An 18,172-nucleotide genomic window follows, 5' to 3' on the forward strand; every position below is an offset into this window, starting at 1 on the left:
ACAAACTATGACAAGGAAACTCGTTCAACCACAGAGCTGAAATCCACAAAGTAGCACCATAGAATTGTTAGAATTATGCTTTTCTACAGAATGATGTAACAGATTTTCAAAAAAATAAAAAATGACCAAGTTATTTCCAAAAGACTATTTTTTGCTCTAAATGACCTGATTGTTATTTTGCCACACACAAAAAAAAAATTCTGCAAATTCTTGTCAAATTTCGCCGCCCTCGGCTACAACATTATGACAAATACCTCCCATATACGGAAATTACGTAATATTATTAATACATCCTATAATTGTCTCAACAGAAAGCAGGCTTAGTGAGCCAGTAAGAGGTACTCATATCACATATACTGTTACAGAAAACTGTAGATAAGATGTAGATGTATATTTAACAAAAAAAAACTGATAATATTTTTTTTTGCCTTGCCCTCTTGTAAATTTCGCCGCTAGGGTCCTTCCTAATTAGTTAAGCGAGTCCGTGACACGTTACTGTCACAGCTTGTCGAGTTTATCTTTCGTCTACCTTATTAGTGAATGTGTACAGCTAGGGTAGCAAGAATGATTTACCCTCTAATGGGTGGCAGTGTTCCCACGCAATTTTCTTTTCTCTTCCGTGAACCAGATCGCGTGCCGGGTCCCGATAATTGCAAATACTCAAATGACGCTCCGCTCAGAATATGTCGCTCGCCCATATGTTCCGAACACACTCCTTCGCAACATATCTGCCAGCCTCCCAAAGGACATCGTCCAGAAAGCCTATGGTCGATTTAAAGCGGTGCACGGAGACGCGTACCGGCGTACGGGACTTACAAGGGTTGACCGAAGAGGCCCACTTGATAAAGCATATGTGTATCAATGGACAATGAGTTTCGAGTGAATTGAAATGAATTGGAGAACCATGTGGAAGACGGAACCGGTGATACAGTCGGGCGGGTTAGACCTTGATGTCGTGATGCTCCTCATGCCCTTGTGCATGGTGCACATATGCCTCACATACCATTGGAGGGCTGGCCATGCCGAATATGGTTTTGTTCAATCCTTGATGCGTATGTCGCGAGCCTAGTGGCGATAAGGCGCTAATTTTAAATTTTTTAGGATATCCTCATTTTACGATGTTCTTGCATCAAGGATGAGCTATTTTTCGGAGTGGCCGATGGATGCGGAGCGGTTGCGGAGACTCGTCATCATCTGACGCCGTACGACGGCGAACGGAGAGATAAGTCGGCTGCGTGTTGGAATGGGAAGGAGCCGGGACGGGAGACGGGGCTTGGTAGGTACCGTCAAAACGAAGCACATGGAGACACCAGATACGAAGAAGAACCGTATCCATATGAATTATCAATTCGATGACACTGAACTATAAAATACCCCGTCTTCGATACGTTCCTCTCCTGTCGCCTGACCAGTCTCTCGGCCCCCCTTAGCAAGCCAAACGCCCTCTTCGCCGTCCAAGTCGCCAAGTCGTCGCCCGACAAAGTCAAGCCAGAGTCAAGACAAGACAAACATGCCGAACCAAGGTGACGACGCTATCATACAGGGACTTGCGGAGGCAAACCGCGATGAGTACGAGGCAGAGAAGAAGATGACCCCGACCGATTCGCTCGACCAGCACTCTTTAACTGCTGGCCAGGTCGACAATGACTTGCCCGCGCCCACCAAAGAGGACAGGCTTACCCTCCGACGGGTCTCCGGCCGTCTTAACTGGAACACCTATCTGATCGCCTACGTGGAATTAGCCGAGCGCTTCTCGTACTACGGCACGGTCATCGTTTTCACCAACTTCATCCAGCAGCCGCTCCCACCAAATTCCAAGACTGGTGCCGGCGGTGCAGATGGCCAGAGTGCGTTTTTCCCCTGATCGGGAGCGTTTTCTGTTTTGAGTACTGATAATGTTGACATCGTGTGCTTGATTGAATCTCTTGAATCTCTAGGTGGAGCACTTGGCATGGGCCAACAAGCCTCCACCGGCCTTACGACCTTTAACTCCTTCTGGGCATATGTCACTCCGTTGTATGGTACGTTATCCCGACGCTGTTAGTCCTATTAGTTGCCTTTTAAACTAATACGGTGCATATACACAGGTGCTTACCTTGCTGACACGTATTTCGGGTAAGTGCTCTGCCAGATCCAGATACTTAACGTATCTGATCATCCAGCCTCAAGACGTTTCCGCACGATATGTGGGGCAATAGGAGTTGCTATTGTCGGACACATCCTCCTAATAGTTTCATCGCTCCCACCAGTCATTGCACATCCTCATGGTGCACTTGCATGTTTCTGCATTGCTCTGGTCATTATGGGCGCAGGCACAGGTGGTTTCAAGAGTAACATCTCTCCACTCATTGCGGAGCAGTATACGCTCAAGACGCACGTCCGTACGAAGAAATCCGGCGAGCGCGTAATCGTCGACCCGAACATGACATATGCGCGCATATACATGTACTTCTATCTTTTCATCAATATTGGTTCGCTCGTCGGGCAGCTCGGCATGACCTACTCTGAGAAGGTGTGATTACTTGTTTGATATTCGCCTCTTTAGGTAATATTGAACTGACCCGCAAATTCTTCCGTGTCTTTGTAGTATGTCGGATTCTGGCTTGCGTTCCTTCTCCCGACAATTGTCTTCCTCACTGCGCCATTGGTCATGTTGTACGGGCGAAATCGCTACGTGCGCACTCCTCCACAAGGATCTGTGCTTCCTGCTTCTCTTCGCGTTTTCCGCACAGCCGCCAAGGGTCGCTGGTCCTGGAATCCATTCACTACCATTCGCAACTTGAAGGCGCCAGGCTTCTGGGATCGTGCCAAGCCAACTAACTACGTGAAAGAGCACGGTGGTTCGGAAAGTGTGCGACCGGGTTGGATGACCTGGGACGACAAGTGGGTCGATGAGGTCCGAAGAGGCTTCAAGGCGTGCGAGGTGTTCATTTGGATCCCAATTTACTGTAAGCTATACCTTTTATAACTGTCTAAATAAGTAAAGGAAATGGAGCTAACGAATTGGATGTTCAGGGCTCACATACAACCAGTTGAACAACAACCTTACCTCCCAAGCTGCTACCATGAGCACACATGGTCTACCCAACGACGTACTAAGCAACCTCGACCCCTTCGCACTCATCATCTTCATCCCCATCTGCGATCTCTTCATCTACCCGGCCCTCGTACGCTACGGTATCCGCTTCACCCCGCTCAAACGCATCACAGCTGGGTTCTTCACTGGCGCAGCCGCGATGGTCTGGGCAGCTGTCGTACAGCACTATATCTACAAAACCAACCCATGTGGATACAGTGCAGCGACGTGTAAAGATGCCGATGGTAACGCACTCGTCTCTCCTCTCAACGTCTGGATCCAAACAGGTTCATACGTCCTTATCGCGTTCTCCGAGATCTTCGCCAGCATCACAAGTCTCGAATACGCATTCACGAAAGCACCGAAGAACATGCGGTCTGTCGTTATGGCTATTAACCTCTTCATGAGCGCTATTTCGAGTGCACTCGGAGAAGCGTTTGTTAGTCTATCGACTGATCCACTTTTGGTGTGGAATTACGGTGTGATGGGCGTACTTGCGGCTGTTGCGGGCGTTGGGTTCTGGTTAACGTTTAGGCATTTGGACGCTGATGAGGAGAGGTTGAATGAGTTGAATGAGGAGGAGGGTGGGGATCTTGTTGCGGAACGTCATGTTGATGAGAATAGGGAGAAGGATTGAGGTTGAGATGACTTGTGCTTGTTCTCACTTTATTTGGGCGATTACTTTGGGGTATTCGTTTATTCGCTTGCTTGCTTGTACCTTCCTTTCTCCAGCTTATCGTTCCCTTCCCATTGTACTATCCCTTTGTCCCACCTAAAACAAATCATTACGACTTGCTCCTGAGAAGCATAATGACTCTGCCTGTCTAATTGTCTTCTTCCGACTTCTTAACATTTTGTGATGGAGTACGATTACGAGTACTTACAAGTGTACTTCTTGTAGAGTAGTTATAAGATGAGTCCTTTTTGACCTGACTCTCGCATTGTGATGGATATCTGCTTGGATTGTATTACAATAAGACAAGGTTTATGTTGACAGGTTTCAATTAAAGTTTCAAGTGCAGATGTGAGAGCTGTGGTTTGTTGAGAATAACAAGCAAATTTTGCACAGGAGAGTGGCAGCAGCTGAGGCTGGACCTGAGGTATGGATGATACTAGAAACTGATTTACAGGAAGCTGAAACTGTGGAAGATGAAGAGTTGTTTCAAATATACACTTTTTGATTGAGGCTGAAAGCAATTGTAATCTGTCTAGAATGACTGATGCAGAGAGTGAGTTGCTAGAGCAGCTGCTTAGTAATCAAGTACGTTAAAACTGTATACCAACCCCCAACTGTGCTGCAACAGATCGCTGAAGGAGGTTCTTGTCCTCTAAACAGATCTAACACACATTGCTCTTTCCTTCTATAATATTGTGCCTCTTTGCAAATGCTAAGGTCAATCAAATCCATTCTGTTCCATCATAATCTCAGACACACAATCTTCCTACACACCTCAACTCAGATACTAAATTTAGTTTCATCAGAAGCTTTCTGGAACGTTGAATCATGCACTCAGACAGATTACAATCACAAACTAAGTTTCATGTAAGCCTATACTATATAAGAAGTACTGTAGAAGATATGATTCTTTATACTCACTTTCAATGGCAACACAGACACTTGGCTATAGAGATTCCCATCCTTTCCGCAGACGTTCTGGCCTAGGATATGTCGATCCGGATTTGGTACCATCAATTATCTCAGACACTGTCACGCAACAGTACCTAGAAGTGGCAATGTTGACTATCTTGGTTTACAGTGCTTGTAAGCACACTACAATTAACTAACTACAATTTTGCTAATAGATGCAACAAATTCAAGTTATCAACATGGACAAAGAAGTATGTGTTTGTGCACCATGTTTGAGATATACTAACTTGTAGCTCTTTTTTTACCGCTTTAGGTAAAATACTTTTGGGTGAGCTTACCATTCAGCTCTAATAGGAAATGTCTTAACAATAGCAATGAAGCGGAAACCGTGCAATCCTATAAGTCTGATTTATTTTGCAGTAAGCACTGTCAAAATATTCCATTACACAAGCTAATTGTGACATTATTTGTTTAGAATCGTTATATTGGGATCCTTGGAGAAATTTGCTTCATTGTCTGTAAGTGACCATTATTTAATGTACCAGTTCATGCAAATTGTTGACAATTCTATTTAATTGTAGCAATGAGCTTCAACGTGGATCTTTTGAGGTGAGAATCGACTAAATGCTGTCAAAGGAGTGTATTGACCTTATGTTTGTTAAAACATGTGTTATCTACAGTTGTATGTTGTGCCTCTTGTCCATTCATACGAAATACTTATTTGATGAATACCTACTAAGGTCGATTGACTATGTGGACGGGAAATCTATGCAGTGAGTGGACAAGTGTCATTCAACACGACAACCATTTAAATTGGTCATCAGACACATTAAACATTGTGCTTATAGACTGTGAGTAATGAGCTCAAACTTTGAAGCATCATTGTATGATACATCTGTTTAATAGACGTCCTTCACATTCGTGTATTGGCACTCTATCATCAGGGTAAGTGCACTGAATTTCCTGATAAGAATTTGTATTGAATTATTACAGATAAAAGGCTCTCAATCTTCCTTAAGATTCTCCTTTGTTTGGAAGCAGGCATTGGGCTAGGTATTCTCATCCATGATGGCTTACTTCAAGGAAGTACGGCCTCCAACCATCTTTTATAATAGCAGACTGAGAAATTACACAATTTAGTTGAGCTTGGAGGTCTTATGCAGGGTGTTACTTTTTGCGCCACTACTATTGATCTTTCGGAATTTCGAACAACACTCACTATCTCATGGTAAGATATAGCTGTATGCTTTCATTGGCAAACTCTAGCTTACTTGAAGCAGGATACCCCCTATGACATTCGGAACGATCTTGCTATGTCTAGCCAGCTTTAAGAGTGTAGAGTACTGGAGAATGTCATCCGGGTTTAAGGATTTTCACCTTGTTAAAATTGTCATTGAAGACCAAGTCTTGTATCATGGCTTGTAAGTGACACATTACAGAGCAAGTCTCAAATATCAAACTAATGAATGCAGTGTCATATTTTGTTCTGTGACACAGATAGTACAAATCCAGATTAAAGACTCCAGTGTCTTTGTCTCATATCTTCTGGACGCGATGGGGGACCCAGCACTTTTGTGTATCCTTGGAAGCCACCTTCTAATCAATTTGAAGGAGGCGGGTGAGATGGGGGTAAATGGAGGAACAAATTACAGACCCAGGAGTCTAAGTGGCATTGAATTCGCTGAAGGTTCGTCTTCCTTCTATTCTCTGTAGTCAATTTAACTAATGTATCACAGGTGCTCCTGCCTGCAGCAATGAGGATATATCTGGCGTTTGAAGAGCGAGTCTGTCGTTCTCCTCTAACAACGACCAGGAATGGGCCCATATAATAATATATCTATAAGCAACTTACTCTGAGATATGTTGTGTTCTCGTTTTTCTTAATTTTATTCTACTTTTTTACCTTTCCTTTAAGTAATTCCATTACAGACAGACAGTTTAAGGCGATTAGCGAAATGCAATCCTTTCTGTGTGACTTAAACAGTGAGCATTACTTTTATAGATATCAACCTCTCTGTAGTATTCTGGATACATTTGGAAATATAACGATTCTATGCATACTCAACAACAGCCTCATAATTAATTAGGATAATGCCTGTGAGTTTGGATGGATGAAGAAATAAGTTATATTTTCGGGAGTGTAAGCAATATCATCGAATTCGTTGATATCTATCTAAACAGAAGCACACTCTGGCCTAACATATTTTGTAATATCCGCTCACGGAATGTAAACACTGACAGATTTCACATAGTTAAATTATGCATAACGAATGTGTATTAACAAATATTGTGCCTCTTAATAGCGACCCGTGTTTCAGGAGTGATTTTTGTTTCTCCGAGTTATGCAAGATTAAACATCTGTAGCTATGTAATGTACTTCACCTAAATCTTTGTGAGTGCAATCTTCGATTGCGATCCACTCAAGTGTTACTCTCATTTTGTTCCTGTTCTTATATAATTTGAGGTCGTGCACTTTCGATTTATATGTCTCATCTGGAAGCCGTAGGAATCTCTTTGTGCTTGCAGTCTCACCAAACCTGACCACGTCTGATGGTGGTGCAATTGAGCACTTCTTGCAAGACCAGTCAAGATACTTCATTATGACGTATCCAAGTTAGTGCCCACCTACTTGTCAATAATTCTTCTTACTAGTAGTCTAATTTCAAAACGTACGCGTGGATCCTTATCTATGCGGACTTCAGCTTCCAACCCTGGAGGTGGATCTCTTGGATATGCAACTGGTGAGCAGAATTTGGCGCTCCCATCTGATGAATTCTGAATGCAGAATTCTTGCGAGAACGATATATTGAAGGGAGATACAACGGTTGCCTTGTATTTGTTATGCTGCTTTGAGGTAGTTCCTGACATAGCATATGTAGTAAACCCTTTCAAATTGCTCTATGATTACTGTACTATATAACAATAGCTCTAACTTATAAGATTTATCGGGACATGCAAAATAATCCTCCGGGCTTAGATAATGGCAACAATGTAACTGAAGTTCTGACATTGCTATCAGCACAAAATCCCAGACACGTCCTCTTTTTGTAAGTACTTTGCTTTACAACCTGCATTATATCTCTTAGATCAACGAATGGACATAGAAATTAGCAGCTCCACATTATGATATTTTATTGGTAGTACTCTCATTTTATGAATATTTGGCTGTAGCTATTTGTTTTGAGCAGGATTAAGACGAGACAATGTCGAAAATTGTGTTTTAACGACAGAAACTTTAAGTCTCTGAAACTAGACATCCCAGTCAATAGTTGATCAGAGCTCCTTTGCAGCTGCTTTCGTAACGGGTTCCATCATTGATGAAAAGTATTGCATTGTGAAATACCATCAATTAGTATGCTCTCCCCTTCCTTTCTAACATACAGGACATAATTCTGTACGCATATACGAGCACTACACTGATTTTTTCATTGAACCATCCGATCATATAGCTTCAAGGCACATTCATTTAAAATGACAAGGACAACAAACACCATTTATCTTCAGGCTAGCAAGGTTATCCTGTCACTGATAATCCTCTCCCTTCTTTTAGTCGCAACCTCTACAAGCACATTTGTGCACAAACGAGGCGACTCCAAGACAGGAACTTTCAGAAATCTGGAGTATAGTTCTGAGTTTGAAGGATTGTAAGTTCCATCATCAATACTGTACACATCTTTCTATCCTGCCTCTCGGACTTTGAGAAAAAAACTATTTACAAACTGATTGCTTCCTTAAAAATAGGCTTGGAGCTTGCGGTGTAGAGATTTCAAATACAGAATATGTAAGTTTCAGACTGTAATCATTCAGCACTCGCTGGATAGTTCACTCGAGGATATGCTTAATAACGTTCTGTGTCTCTCGTATATCAGCAAGTTACGCTTAATGTAGAAGTGAGTTGTCCTTGTTATTCATTCTCTCGTATGGATTTTTTCACTGTTATGCCAATCGTCTAATTTTCCCTCTATTGCGCTAATTTCCTAGTACTATGGCGACGCCTTTCAGAACCCTCACTGCAAGAAGAACATTACGATCAAAGTTGGCGGAAAGTCAGCAAAGGGACAATTTGTTGACAAGGTATGACTTTCTCCAATCCTCAGCACTTGTGTCTATATTGGGAGAACATACACGACTTACTTATGTATTTATGATACTAGTGTACAAGCTGTTACGATGCCGACATTTCTCCGGCCCTGTACAAAGCCGTTATGCCAGATGGCACGAACACAGACTATTTAAAGGGTGCTGTCCCGTTGTTGCATGGTACTTGGGAGTTTGATGATTAATTTCTAAGGTCAAGGAACTTTGGCTGTTCCGGGTCAAGTAGTAATATGATATACGCCTTCTGATTTTGTGTGCACAATAGTAGTCCTATTCTGCTTGTGTGATGCAGATGAATATGATTTGCAATTGTATCATGGATGGCAAGTGTCTGGGATGTTTGTGTCATCGAGGTCTCGTAGGGACATACAGCTTTATCCCCTGTCTGTAAACTTGTGTGGCGTCTCAATAGCCTTCAGTTTGCTCTGCAACGCCTATCCAGCGGAGCTGAGTTAATGTGGGTACCAACAATCTGCGGTGAGCGTCAATATTGAAGTTCGTTGTGTGTGTCAGACTGGAAAGTAATAAAGGTACATGCGAAGATCGAGCTGGACTCCAAGTATCGCCAGAAGAACGTATCAGAGAAATCGAGGATCCTTTGCAAGGAAATGCTTCATCAGAGCTTCGTGGCTAGCGCAAAGTGTTGTCATGGGAAATTATTGCCAACTATTATATACGCCTTTCCTCACTCCGTTTTAGCACACCAATACATATAGACTAATTATTTTTCAGTAAATAGACTAAGTACACAAGTTCAAGGCTCACTTTTATTTCAAAGTATTACACTATCACAAAGGACAAATGCAGACCATTCAATCTGGCATCTTGAAGATAGCTCTCTCAGTTACATTACTCTCCCTCCTAGTGGCACTCACGACTACAAGTAAAGTCATATACAAACGAACAGATACAACGAAAGGGGGTTTTGCAAGATGGGATTTCGACTCTCCTATCCCAAACATGTAAGTTTCTGCATTAATATCACTTACAAGTTTCCATCTGGCGCCTGTCGGACTTTGTGACGTAGGACTGATGGGTAATTGACGTTGCTTGTGAATAGGATGGGGGCTTGTGAAGTAGAGATATCGAATGACATTCCAGTGAGTCTAGTATTTTTCATTACCGAGTACTTGTTTGACGGCTTCTCCAAAATCTGTTGGTACATTAGCAAGTGTCACTCAACATAGACGTGAGTAATTATCGCCGTAACACTCTCCATCTGGCTCTTACCTTATCTGCTTTTGCTAATTATCTAGTACTACGGCAATAACATCGAGGATCCCAACTGCAAAAAGAACATTATAATCACAGTCGGTAACAGGTCAGCAATGGGCCAATTCGTTGATAAGGTACGTATACTTCTTCTCTCTACACGTACATTTACGCATGATTGACTTATGTGTATGCGCATATGATAATGGTAGTGTATGACCTGTCCCGATGCCTACCTGTCACCAGCGCTGTACGACAAAGTCATGCCTGATGGTACGAATACGGACTGGACTAAGGGTAAAGTCCCGTTTCTGCAGGGCTCTTGGGAGTTCGAAAATTAAAGGACTCGAGAATTAAAGGATTCGAGCTGGAGAATAGGGGATTAAGTAGTAGATCTGTGTATATACCGCTCCACTTACACTAATTCTGTGTATAATGCAATGTGTAGTTCTGTATGGTTCGTTTAGTAGCGTTGACCCGTTCCGACAAAACTGAGTATGAACTGGGATCTAAGATGATCTCGACTTGTTCTGTGACGCGTGTCTTCTCCCCTATATTCAAATAACATACACGAATGGGACAGCTTGCTGCGTTGAGATAGTGAAATTTGTGAAGAAAGAAGTTTGAAAGGTCAGAAAGACACCCGAGTCTTTGTCGGTTAATCGGAGTATGCCGATAAATCACAAATCGCGTCACGTGTGAAGATAAGGCATGCCATTTGATTTTACGTGCATGGGACTTGTGATGCACGACCGATAGACTCAGTTATCTCATCTCGACAAGCTCAAGTCTAGACTCTTTACTCATCTTGCTGTGGCCTCGCTTTTGCCACCCAACAACTGTTGCTGGTTCTATCTAACAGAGAAACCGTAAAGGAACAAGCACGCACGAGACAGTACAAGACGTTTCTGTATACCCAAAATCAGAAGATTGTCAAGATACGTATAACTAGGGACTGAGATGGTCTACATCCATTCATGGCCTGAGTATCAGAGTGCTGTGGAGGCGTTGTACGAGCAGGCTCCCGAACGTGTATGTTACATGTTTTTCACCAGCTTTGCGTGTTACATGCGCTGACGATCATTTCTTCTTTTTCTCCTTAATTCAATAAACTTAATCCTAATTGTCATTCTGGTGGTACGATTCGGATTTTGTCTCAAAATTTCTCTTGGCTTGGATTGCTGTTGGTCGGCTGGTCTCAATTGGTCGTTGTCTGGTATATGCGGAAATGTTGGGATGGTTGGTTGGTATGACGGGTCGTCCCTACCAAAACATCGCACATGTCTCTACATATCTCTACACCCCCTCTACGAACAAATTGGCTGGGGTTGCCGACGGCCATACGTAAATGCGTAAACACAGACACGTTACTGCGTCAAGTGGAAACCGTCAGAGGGGAAGCTAGTGTTGAAAATAACAGACGACGTAACAGTACGTTCTCATCCTTCATTTTCATCTCATTTTTTTCTTCATTGTCTATTCGTTTCGTCTTCTTTTTTTCCCGACCTCTCCGACGAACACCGGTGACGAGTGATGATTGCAACGTGATATCACTTACACCACGCTCAACCGTGCCCTACCCTCCCTTCCACCTGTCGAATTAAATTTGGATAATGAGGGCAATGATAAATATAATCGCACCCTCTCATCATGAGTCTGTTATTAATGGTTACGGCATCACGTCATCGCTATCCCTATCCCCATCCACTTCCCATCTCCATCTCTATCTCCATATACCCCTCAATCCATATAGATCGGTGTTATCGGTACTAACAGTGACTTCACTACGAACAACAGTGTCTAAAATACAAAACCCACTCGTCGATATACCTAAACAGGTTCGAGGCGCTGAACTATTCGATGATGCGTCGGATGCAGAACGTTTCTTCAAGCGGTTCGCCGGGTCCGGGTACTACTACTACTACTACTGCGGGTAAAGTTCAAGAACGTCTAGGTGGGGAAGGAGAGCGGGAAGCGTCGCGATCGGGTACGCCTGTGCCTGGGGGTATTATTAGTAGTGGTGGTACAGGTGGTGCAGGTGGTGTAGGGGTGGGTGTGGCTAATAATAACGGTGGTGTGAGTGGGGGTGGGGTTAAGAAGAAGAAAGGGAAGAAGAAGAAATAGTAGTAGCATCTACGAATAGATGAGCGAGAGGGGGTGTACTTTGTAACGGTGTAGAGATTAGGTATTTGAGACTGGAATTCCCGAAATAATAACTTGTCTTTGATTTCATTTTGAACTACTGCACGTTCATATAACTTTTTATCCTTAATATAAATATTTCTCAGCCTCCAACTTTTGCGATGGGATACATTGTTTGAGCCTTGTTGTGGGCTGGCTATGACCTAAACTTGTATGATGTGTTGATGTCAAGTTTGGTTGTTGACCTTCAACTTGTTACCTTGTATTCTCGCTTGCATAGTCTCATAGAAGGATGCCTTTTATTGGCATTGCAACATGTTTGCTTTGCACTGTACTACCGTACTTGGCAACTAGCAGTCTGGCACTAGTTGCATACGTTGTATGATTTATCAATTTATGCATGAATTATAGCAGAGACAGAGACTAAAGGATATGCAAAGTATTGTACATAGCAGATATGATAGGTGAGATGTATCAATTGATTCAATATGAATTTTATGATGAGTGTAACTGGTACTCATAAGATATATGTTGCCTTGGAATAACATTCAGGTCAGTTGCCGCTTTCGTTATATTTACTCTTGTTGAAGAATGCCTTCTATTGGTGGGTTGAAGCATTGATCGAATTATAGATTCGTTACGATCGAGACGGAGATAAAGGCGTGCAACTGTGCTGATGAGTGAAATGAATCACCTGATGAGGTATGGCGGGATTGGCGACTGAGAAGCACGAGATATGAAGAGGACGATGGAAAGGATGGCGCGGAAATTGATAGATGTGATGGAGTGGTCTGGACGAGTGGAGAGAGGCGAGGGTACGTGATGATTACGTCTTAGCTAAGCGAGTGAATGAGATATCTCAGTTGCGAAGTCTAGAGCAGACGGTCTAGAACGTGCGTGGTCAGCTACCCTCGAACGTCACCCACCAATACACTTCCAGTCCTTCCTGCCTCTCTAGTGCCCCTCGTCTCTCTCTCTCTCTCTGTTTCTGTCCACAACGACGCTACGGCTGCACCAACCTCCAGGGTGTCCTTGCCCTTTCCGACTCCTCTCTTAAACTCCTAGCTGCACTGCTCTTCAACGTGAAATAATTAAACACTCAAACGCACGACGCGTCTCTGCGACTTGCATTAGGTTCTCCTTGGACGCGCTGCCCCCTGCTGCAAGTCTCACTTAGCTTGGAAATGCCAGTGTCCCCAGAGTATTCTCACCTCTTCCCCTCACACACGCTCCAGCAGTGCGACACGAATACTAAGCCCATCGTAGACGCGGACGGAGACCTCGTTCTCTCCAGTCCCGTGCAACAGCAGACGCAACAGCAGACGCAGAAGCATAGAATCACCACCCTTACGGCATACCCCTCTTTCAATACAAACCCAGACCGTCCTCCTTCAATAACGAACAACATGCCTGTGTCCACGCCACTCCTCTCACATGCTCCTGTGGAGAACACCGCTGCGAACGTACCCTTACCAATCGACCAATCGACCGCTCTTACCCCTACGTCCTATGACATGTCTTCGTCTTCGTCTTCGTCCACCTCACGTCTGTCCCCAGCAACCCTCAAACACGGGATGCCGTCCAGCGAGTCTACGCTCGCCCTAGGCTCATCCGACTGTGAATTCGGATCGGAATCGGATGATGAAGTCGGGGGTGCTTATGTACCCGGAAAGAGATCACGGAGGAATAACGCGAAAATGAATGCCGGTACTTCAGGTAAGCAGAGAGGTTTGAGGGTGACAGATGACTGCACTGCGGAGCGTGAGCGTGATGGACGGCGTCCGTATAAGCGAGCGCGGATAGACGATGGGAATTTGGGTATTGTCGAGGACGGCGACGTTGATGTTGTGGGGGATATAAGGATGTCTAGGTCTCGTTCGTCGTCGGCGACGGCGCTTGGAGAAGAAGACGACGACGCGAGGAAGGAACGCGGACGGGTGCAGAAGAAGTATGCGCATACACTCACCCCAGAACGCGAGCAGGAGAACACGATGTCCACGCGCATGTCCCTCTCGCCGCTCCCGCGACCCTCCTACTCTCGGTTTCAATCGTCGGGCTCGACCTCGTCTTCGGGTTCCCCGTTCCCTTCTTCCCCACCGTCAAATGGTTCCGCGACTACGTCTTCCTCTACCTTTGCGTTCAACCCCTCTCTGCCGCAGCCCTTCTGGTTTGATGACGGCGACCTCGTCGTATTCGTTTCGACCAACCCCGTCTCTTCGTCCCTTGCGTCGAACTCTATAGTGTCATCGGCGTCGACTCCCTTCGCACCAGCTTCCTCACGTCCGCCTTCGAGACCTTCGTCTCACACGCCCTCTTCGTCTGTGAGTTCGATATATTCTCGTCACGAATCGCCTCCCCCGAGTACGTCAGCCTTCCGGATACACGCTGCGCGTCTCGCACTCGCCTCTTCCGCATTTGCTTCTCTCCTTTCTTCTCCACTTCTTGACAGTCCCACGAAGGAGGACAGTGCACGCGCTGCGAGGGAAATTGCTGTTCGACTTGCTTCGGGACGTGGGCATGTCTCGGAGAGTAAGACGCCTACGTCGATGTTCGATAGAAGGTGTCGTGAGGAGGGCAGACGTGCAAGGAGGGAAAGGGATGGTGAAGGTGAAGATGAGTGTGAATATGCGGGAGGATGTCCTGCTATCAGGTTAGAGGGAGATACACCGCGTGATTGGAATGTTGCGCTTGAGGCGATTTATGAACCTATGTAAGTCGTCGTCCTTCGCCAACTTCCTGGTGTTTGCAAGTTACTGACGATCTATGAATCAATTTATTTTTCATTCCTTGATTTGGTGTATGGTATTTGGTATGGTTTATAGGAGTTTCCAAGTTCGACCGATGGTATTTGATACGCTATCAAGCGCGCTGCGTATATCGACGCGGTATGGCTTGCGCCAATTGAGAGAATGGACGATTGCGCAGTTGAGGACGACTTGGCCGAGTAATATTGAAAGGATGGCCCCGGTTGCGTTGCCGCATGCTGCAGGTATGTTTCTTTATCTCTTTACCTTCTCTATCGTCCGTCCGCAGAATATCAGTGTTATTCGTCACCCCTCCTTCCCTTTCTTCGGGAGTTCCATCTTGTTTGCGAGTTGAGTATCGATTGAGAAACTAAACGACGTGTGTACAGACGCCATCGCGCTTGCTCGAGCATGCGACGTACCAGAGATCCTCCCCGCGGCATTCTATGCGCTCTCGGTACAACGATGGCGACCGAGTCCGGTGCATTGTCCCGGTCCCAACGCTGTTTCGAGCATGCGATCTCCTGCTTTCCCCAGCGTCACCACTACCCACCCTACTGGACTCAACTCCTCTAGTAATCTGACATCTGGAGCGGAAGCGGGAGGGACAGACGGTGGCCGAGCACATTTGGTTCTTGACCCGACTGATTTGAGGAGACTTGTTGCGGGGAGAGAGGCCTTGCAGGATGTGCTTGTGGAGATTATTGCGTGTCCTTTGGTTGTTGGGGCGACTATGCGGAGTGGGGAGGATGAAGGTGATATAGGACCGGGAGATGAGCTGGCTATCCGTGGAATAGGAAGCGGGGTTGGGATTAACGGGAACACGAGGTTCCCACTCTCCCCCGCACCTTCGCCCTCGCCAAGGGTATCCGCCGCAGATAATAATGTTCCACCGGCGATACCTTCCCCGCCGTTGTCGACTGTCTCGGGGACGACTTCTGTTACGCTCGTCTCTGTCTCGTCGGACTCTGGGCCATCCAGTTCGGGATTATACCAGCCTGCGGCTTCTGTCCCGCCGTCTTCTTCGTTCTCGTCGTTCTCTGCGTTGCCATCTTCGTCCTCTGCGTTCTCGATGTCCTCGATGACCATCTCGTTCGGGTTCTTCTCTAACAACCTAAACTCTGACGGTGTCTCGACGCCTCCCCCTCAACGTACCCCGCATTTCACATTTTGTCCCCATACCGCGACTTGTAGGACTGCTCTAGAGGGCTTATGGCGCACGAGATTGGCACCGACGAACGGGATGGGCCAGAGGAGGGCTTGGGGGACGTGGCTTGCGAGGGAGTTACATCGGTTGGCTACGTTACCGAGGCAGCAGTATTTATCCCAGATACATGGTCACGGTTCAGAAGATCTACTAGGTTATTCCGGCTCTCCTGGTTTAACACTGGGAGGGGAAGTGGAGATGGATGGTCCTCCTGGTAGTGGGAAGGGCAAAGAAAACGGAAGTGGAGGGAACGGAGGGAATGGAGAGAAGGCGGTGGTGTGTACGAGGTGTTGGGAAGAGAACCGACGGCTTGCACTGTGGAGGCTTGATTGGTTGTGTGCGGCTATTCCGGGGATGTTCTGTCTTTGAGTCTCTCCCTCCCCCAGGGTTCGAACGGGTGTATCTGGTTTTATATACAAAACGAAGTAAGCGAGGCGAGGATGGGAATGATGATTTTGACAAAGAGCAAGACAGGGACACGAGAAGTTGAGGACAACACAATGCGTTTATTACGAGTATTGTTACTACGAAGGTGGCGTGGTTTGCAGGAGGACAAACTTAGGCGACGTATACGTGCATGGACAGGCGGATGTGATCACAGTTATCTCGGATATCCTGCCCCTCCTTCTATGATCGGATAGACGGGATCCTTGGGCACCTTGGTTCTTGGAGATCGGATCCTGGAATTATAATTGCACTACCAGGGTGGGCTCGGTACCGAGGCCGATTCAACACGAGGAAATTATACGTACGATTCGGTCTATGCAACACGCGAGAGTTATCAGTTCGACATACCTTATTTCAATTATGACCTTGTCAACTTGACTTATCTCCTTTACCCCCTCTCCGGATTTGAGGATTTAAAGATCTGAGAACGTTTCTCTATCTTTACCTCTCGTCTCCTTCCTCATACTTTGATTTTGTTTGGTCTGCGTTCTTCTTTGGACCCTTTTCCCCCGAACTTCCACCCTTTTGACTTTGACTTCAACGTCAGCTTCGACTTTGAAAACTTTGACTTTTTCAGTTTCGTTCGAGTCAAGGACACTACACAGATCTTTATATCGACACGCATACACACACGTACGCATACGTACAATCGTTTGCTTACATATATTGATTGTATTCTTATTCGCCTTCTGTCTTCTCTTTCGTTTTTCTTGTTCCATCTTTCATTCTTCTTTTTCTTTTGTTGTATTATTTACTGTTGGTTTTCGACGTTCGGTTTCGCCTGATTGAATTTTCTGGATTTCTCCAGTCCTCTCCTAGGCTTGTTGAGTGTATATTCTCTTTGTTAGGGGTTTTCCGTTCTTTCTCTCCTCTTTTTCTAAATTTTGTCTCTTTCCTGGTTGGTCTTTGGCATAACTTTTTTTTGTTTGAGTTTGAGTTTGAGCATACATACACGGGTTCTTACTTTTACAGTTCAAATTTCCATCCTCCTCCTACATTCCTCCCACATACCTTATTCCAACTTCTTCCTTCCCTGCGTTCACAGGAGCACACACTCTAAGATTCCACACATCACTTAATCCACCCTTCCTCCCTCTCTTCTTCTCTTCTCTCCTTTTTCTGACATACATCAATTTTTTTGTCTTTTATACACTATACGTTCTACATTCCTATCCCTGACTGACGTACACAAAATACATCATACATCATTTATTGAACGTTGACTGTACCAGTTAAGTAGTTGGAATCAGATGTTTTGTTTGTCTTTACATCTCTTCACATTGTTTGCTTTTGTTACTGTTTTTTTTTTTGGTTGTTTGTATGTATGTTACAGATATAAATACATTGTGTATACTTATATATATAAAAGAGGAAGGCTAGTAATGATAGAGACAATAGGAAGAAGAAAGAAGGAGAGAGGGGGGCCTTAAAAGCAGACAATGTGTTAAACTATGACAATCAGCATGCACAAATCAGCAGAGCTCTGAGTCAAAGTATGTACACACTACCTGCTTGCCACCCACCTTACCAGCAGCCTTAGTGTTTCTTTTTAGGGACCCATGCTGGGAAATACCATACCATACCACCTTCATCATTATCACATGTTTTAGCATTAGTATCTGTAGATACAGTATTAAAGAGTAACCTCTAGGTATGCT

General features: G+C 44.9%; 4 protein-coding genes across 4 annotated transcripts; all 4 read left to right on the top strand.

The window, feature by feature from the left end:
* The first annotated feature begins 944 nt into the window (after nucleotides 1-944).
* On the top strand, nucleotides 945-4,022 carry FOMMEDRAFT_120237 (PTR2-domain-containing protein). Its single transcript, XM_007264694.1, has 7 exons — nucleotides 945-1,052; nucleotides 1,102-1,847; nucleotides 1,938-2,021; nucleotides 2,088-2,115; nucleotides 2,170-2,512; nucleotides 2,588-2,948; nucleotides 3,016-4,022. Exons 2-7 carry the CDS (start codon nucleotides 1,511-1,513, stop codon nucleotides 3,711-3,713), a joined length of 1,851 nt encoding a protein of 616 aa, XP_007264756.1. The 5' UTR covers nucleotides 945-1,052; nucleotides 1,102-1,510; the 3' UTR covers nucleotides 3,714-4,022.
* A 1,016-nt stretch (nucleotides 4,023-5,038) lies between these two features.
* Nucleotides 5,039-10,315, top strand: FOMMEDRAFT_27246 (uncharacterized protein; the record flags this gene model as incomplete). The annotated part of the gene is made up of 27 exons (XM_007264695.1): nucleotides 5,039-5,083; nucleotides 5,140-5,182; nucleotides 5,246-5,273; nucleotides 5,345-5,346; nucleotides 5,405-5,437; nucleotides 5,513-5,515; nucleotides 5,571-5,609; nucleotides 5,658-5,717; nucleotides 5,805-5,892; nucleotides 6,580-6,647; nucleotides 7,191-7,277; nucleotides 7,367-7,405; nucleotides 7,591-7,655; nucleotides 7,684-7,711; nucleotides 7,934-8,016; nucleotides 8,169-8,308; nucleotides 8,406-8,445; nucleotides 8,534-8,554; nucleotides 8,646-8,738; nucleotides 8,819-8,924; nucleotides 9,055-9,100; nucleotides 9,175-9,239; nucleotides 9,628-9,724; nucleotides 9,823-9,862; nucleotides 9,931-9,951; nucleotides 10,019-10,111; nucleotides 10,187-10,315. 27 exons carry the CDS (start codon nucleotides 5,039-5,041, stop codon nucleotides 10,313-10,315), a joined length of 1,602 nt encoding a protein of 533 aa, XP_007264757.1.
* Nucleotides 10,316-10,725: 410 nt separating this feature from the next.
* On the top strand, nucleotides 10,726-12,173 carry FOMMEDRAFT_120239 (signal recognition particle, SRP9/SRP14 subunit). Its single transcript, XM_007264696.1, has 3 exons — nucleotides 10,726-11,006; nucleotides 11,337-11,405; nucleotides 11,772-12,173. The coding sequence occupies exons 1-3, from the start codon at nucleotides 10,935-10,937 to the stop codon at nucleotides 12,096-12,098; spliced, it is 468 nt and encodes a 155-aa protein (XP_007264758.1). The 5' UTR covers nucleotides 10,726-10,934; the 3' UTR covers nucleotides 12,099-12,173.
* Nucleotides 12,174-13,112: 939 nt separating this feature from the next.
* On the top strand, nucleotides 13,113-17,604 carry FOMMEDRAFT_139606 (uncharacterized protein). The gene is made up of 3 exons (XM_007264697.1): nucleotides 13,113-14,826; nucleotides 14,939-15,105; nucleotides 15,250-17,604. The coding sequence occupies exons 1-3, from the start codon at nucleotides 13,301-13,303 to the stop codon at nucleotides 16,434-16,436; spliced, it is 2,880 nt and encodes a 959-aa protein (XP_007264759.1). The 5' UTR covers nucleotides 13,113-13,300; the 3' UTR covers nucleotides 16,437-17,604.
* The last annotated feature ends 568 nt before the right edge of the window (nucleotides 17,605-18,172 follow it).

The sequence above is a fragment of the Fomitiporia mediterranea genome (genome assembly GCF_000271605.1).
Source record: "Fomitiporia mediterranea MF3/22 unplaced genomic scaffold FOMMEscaffold_4, whole genome shotgun sequence".
Taxonomy (NCBI): domain Eukaryota; kingdom Fungi; phylum Basidiomycota; class Agaricomycetes; order Hymenochaetales; family Hymenochaetaceae; genus Fomitiporia; species Fomitiporia mediterranea.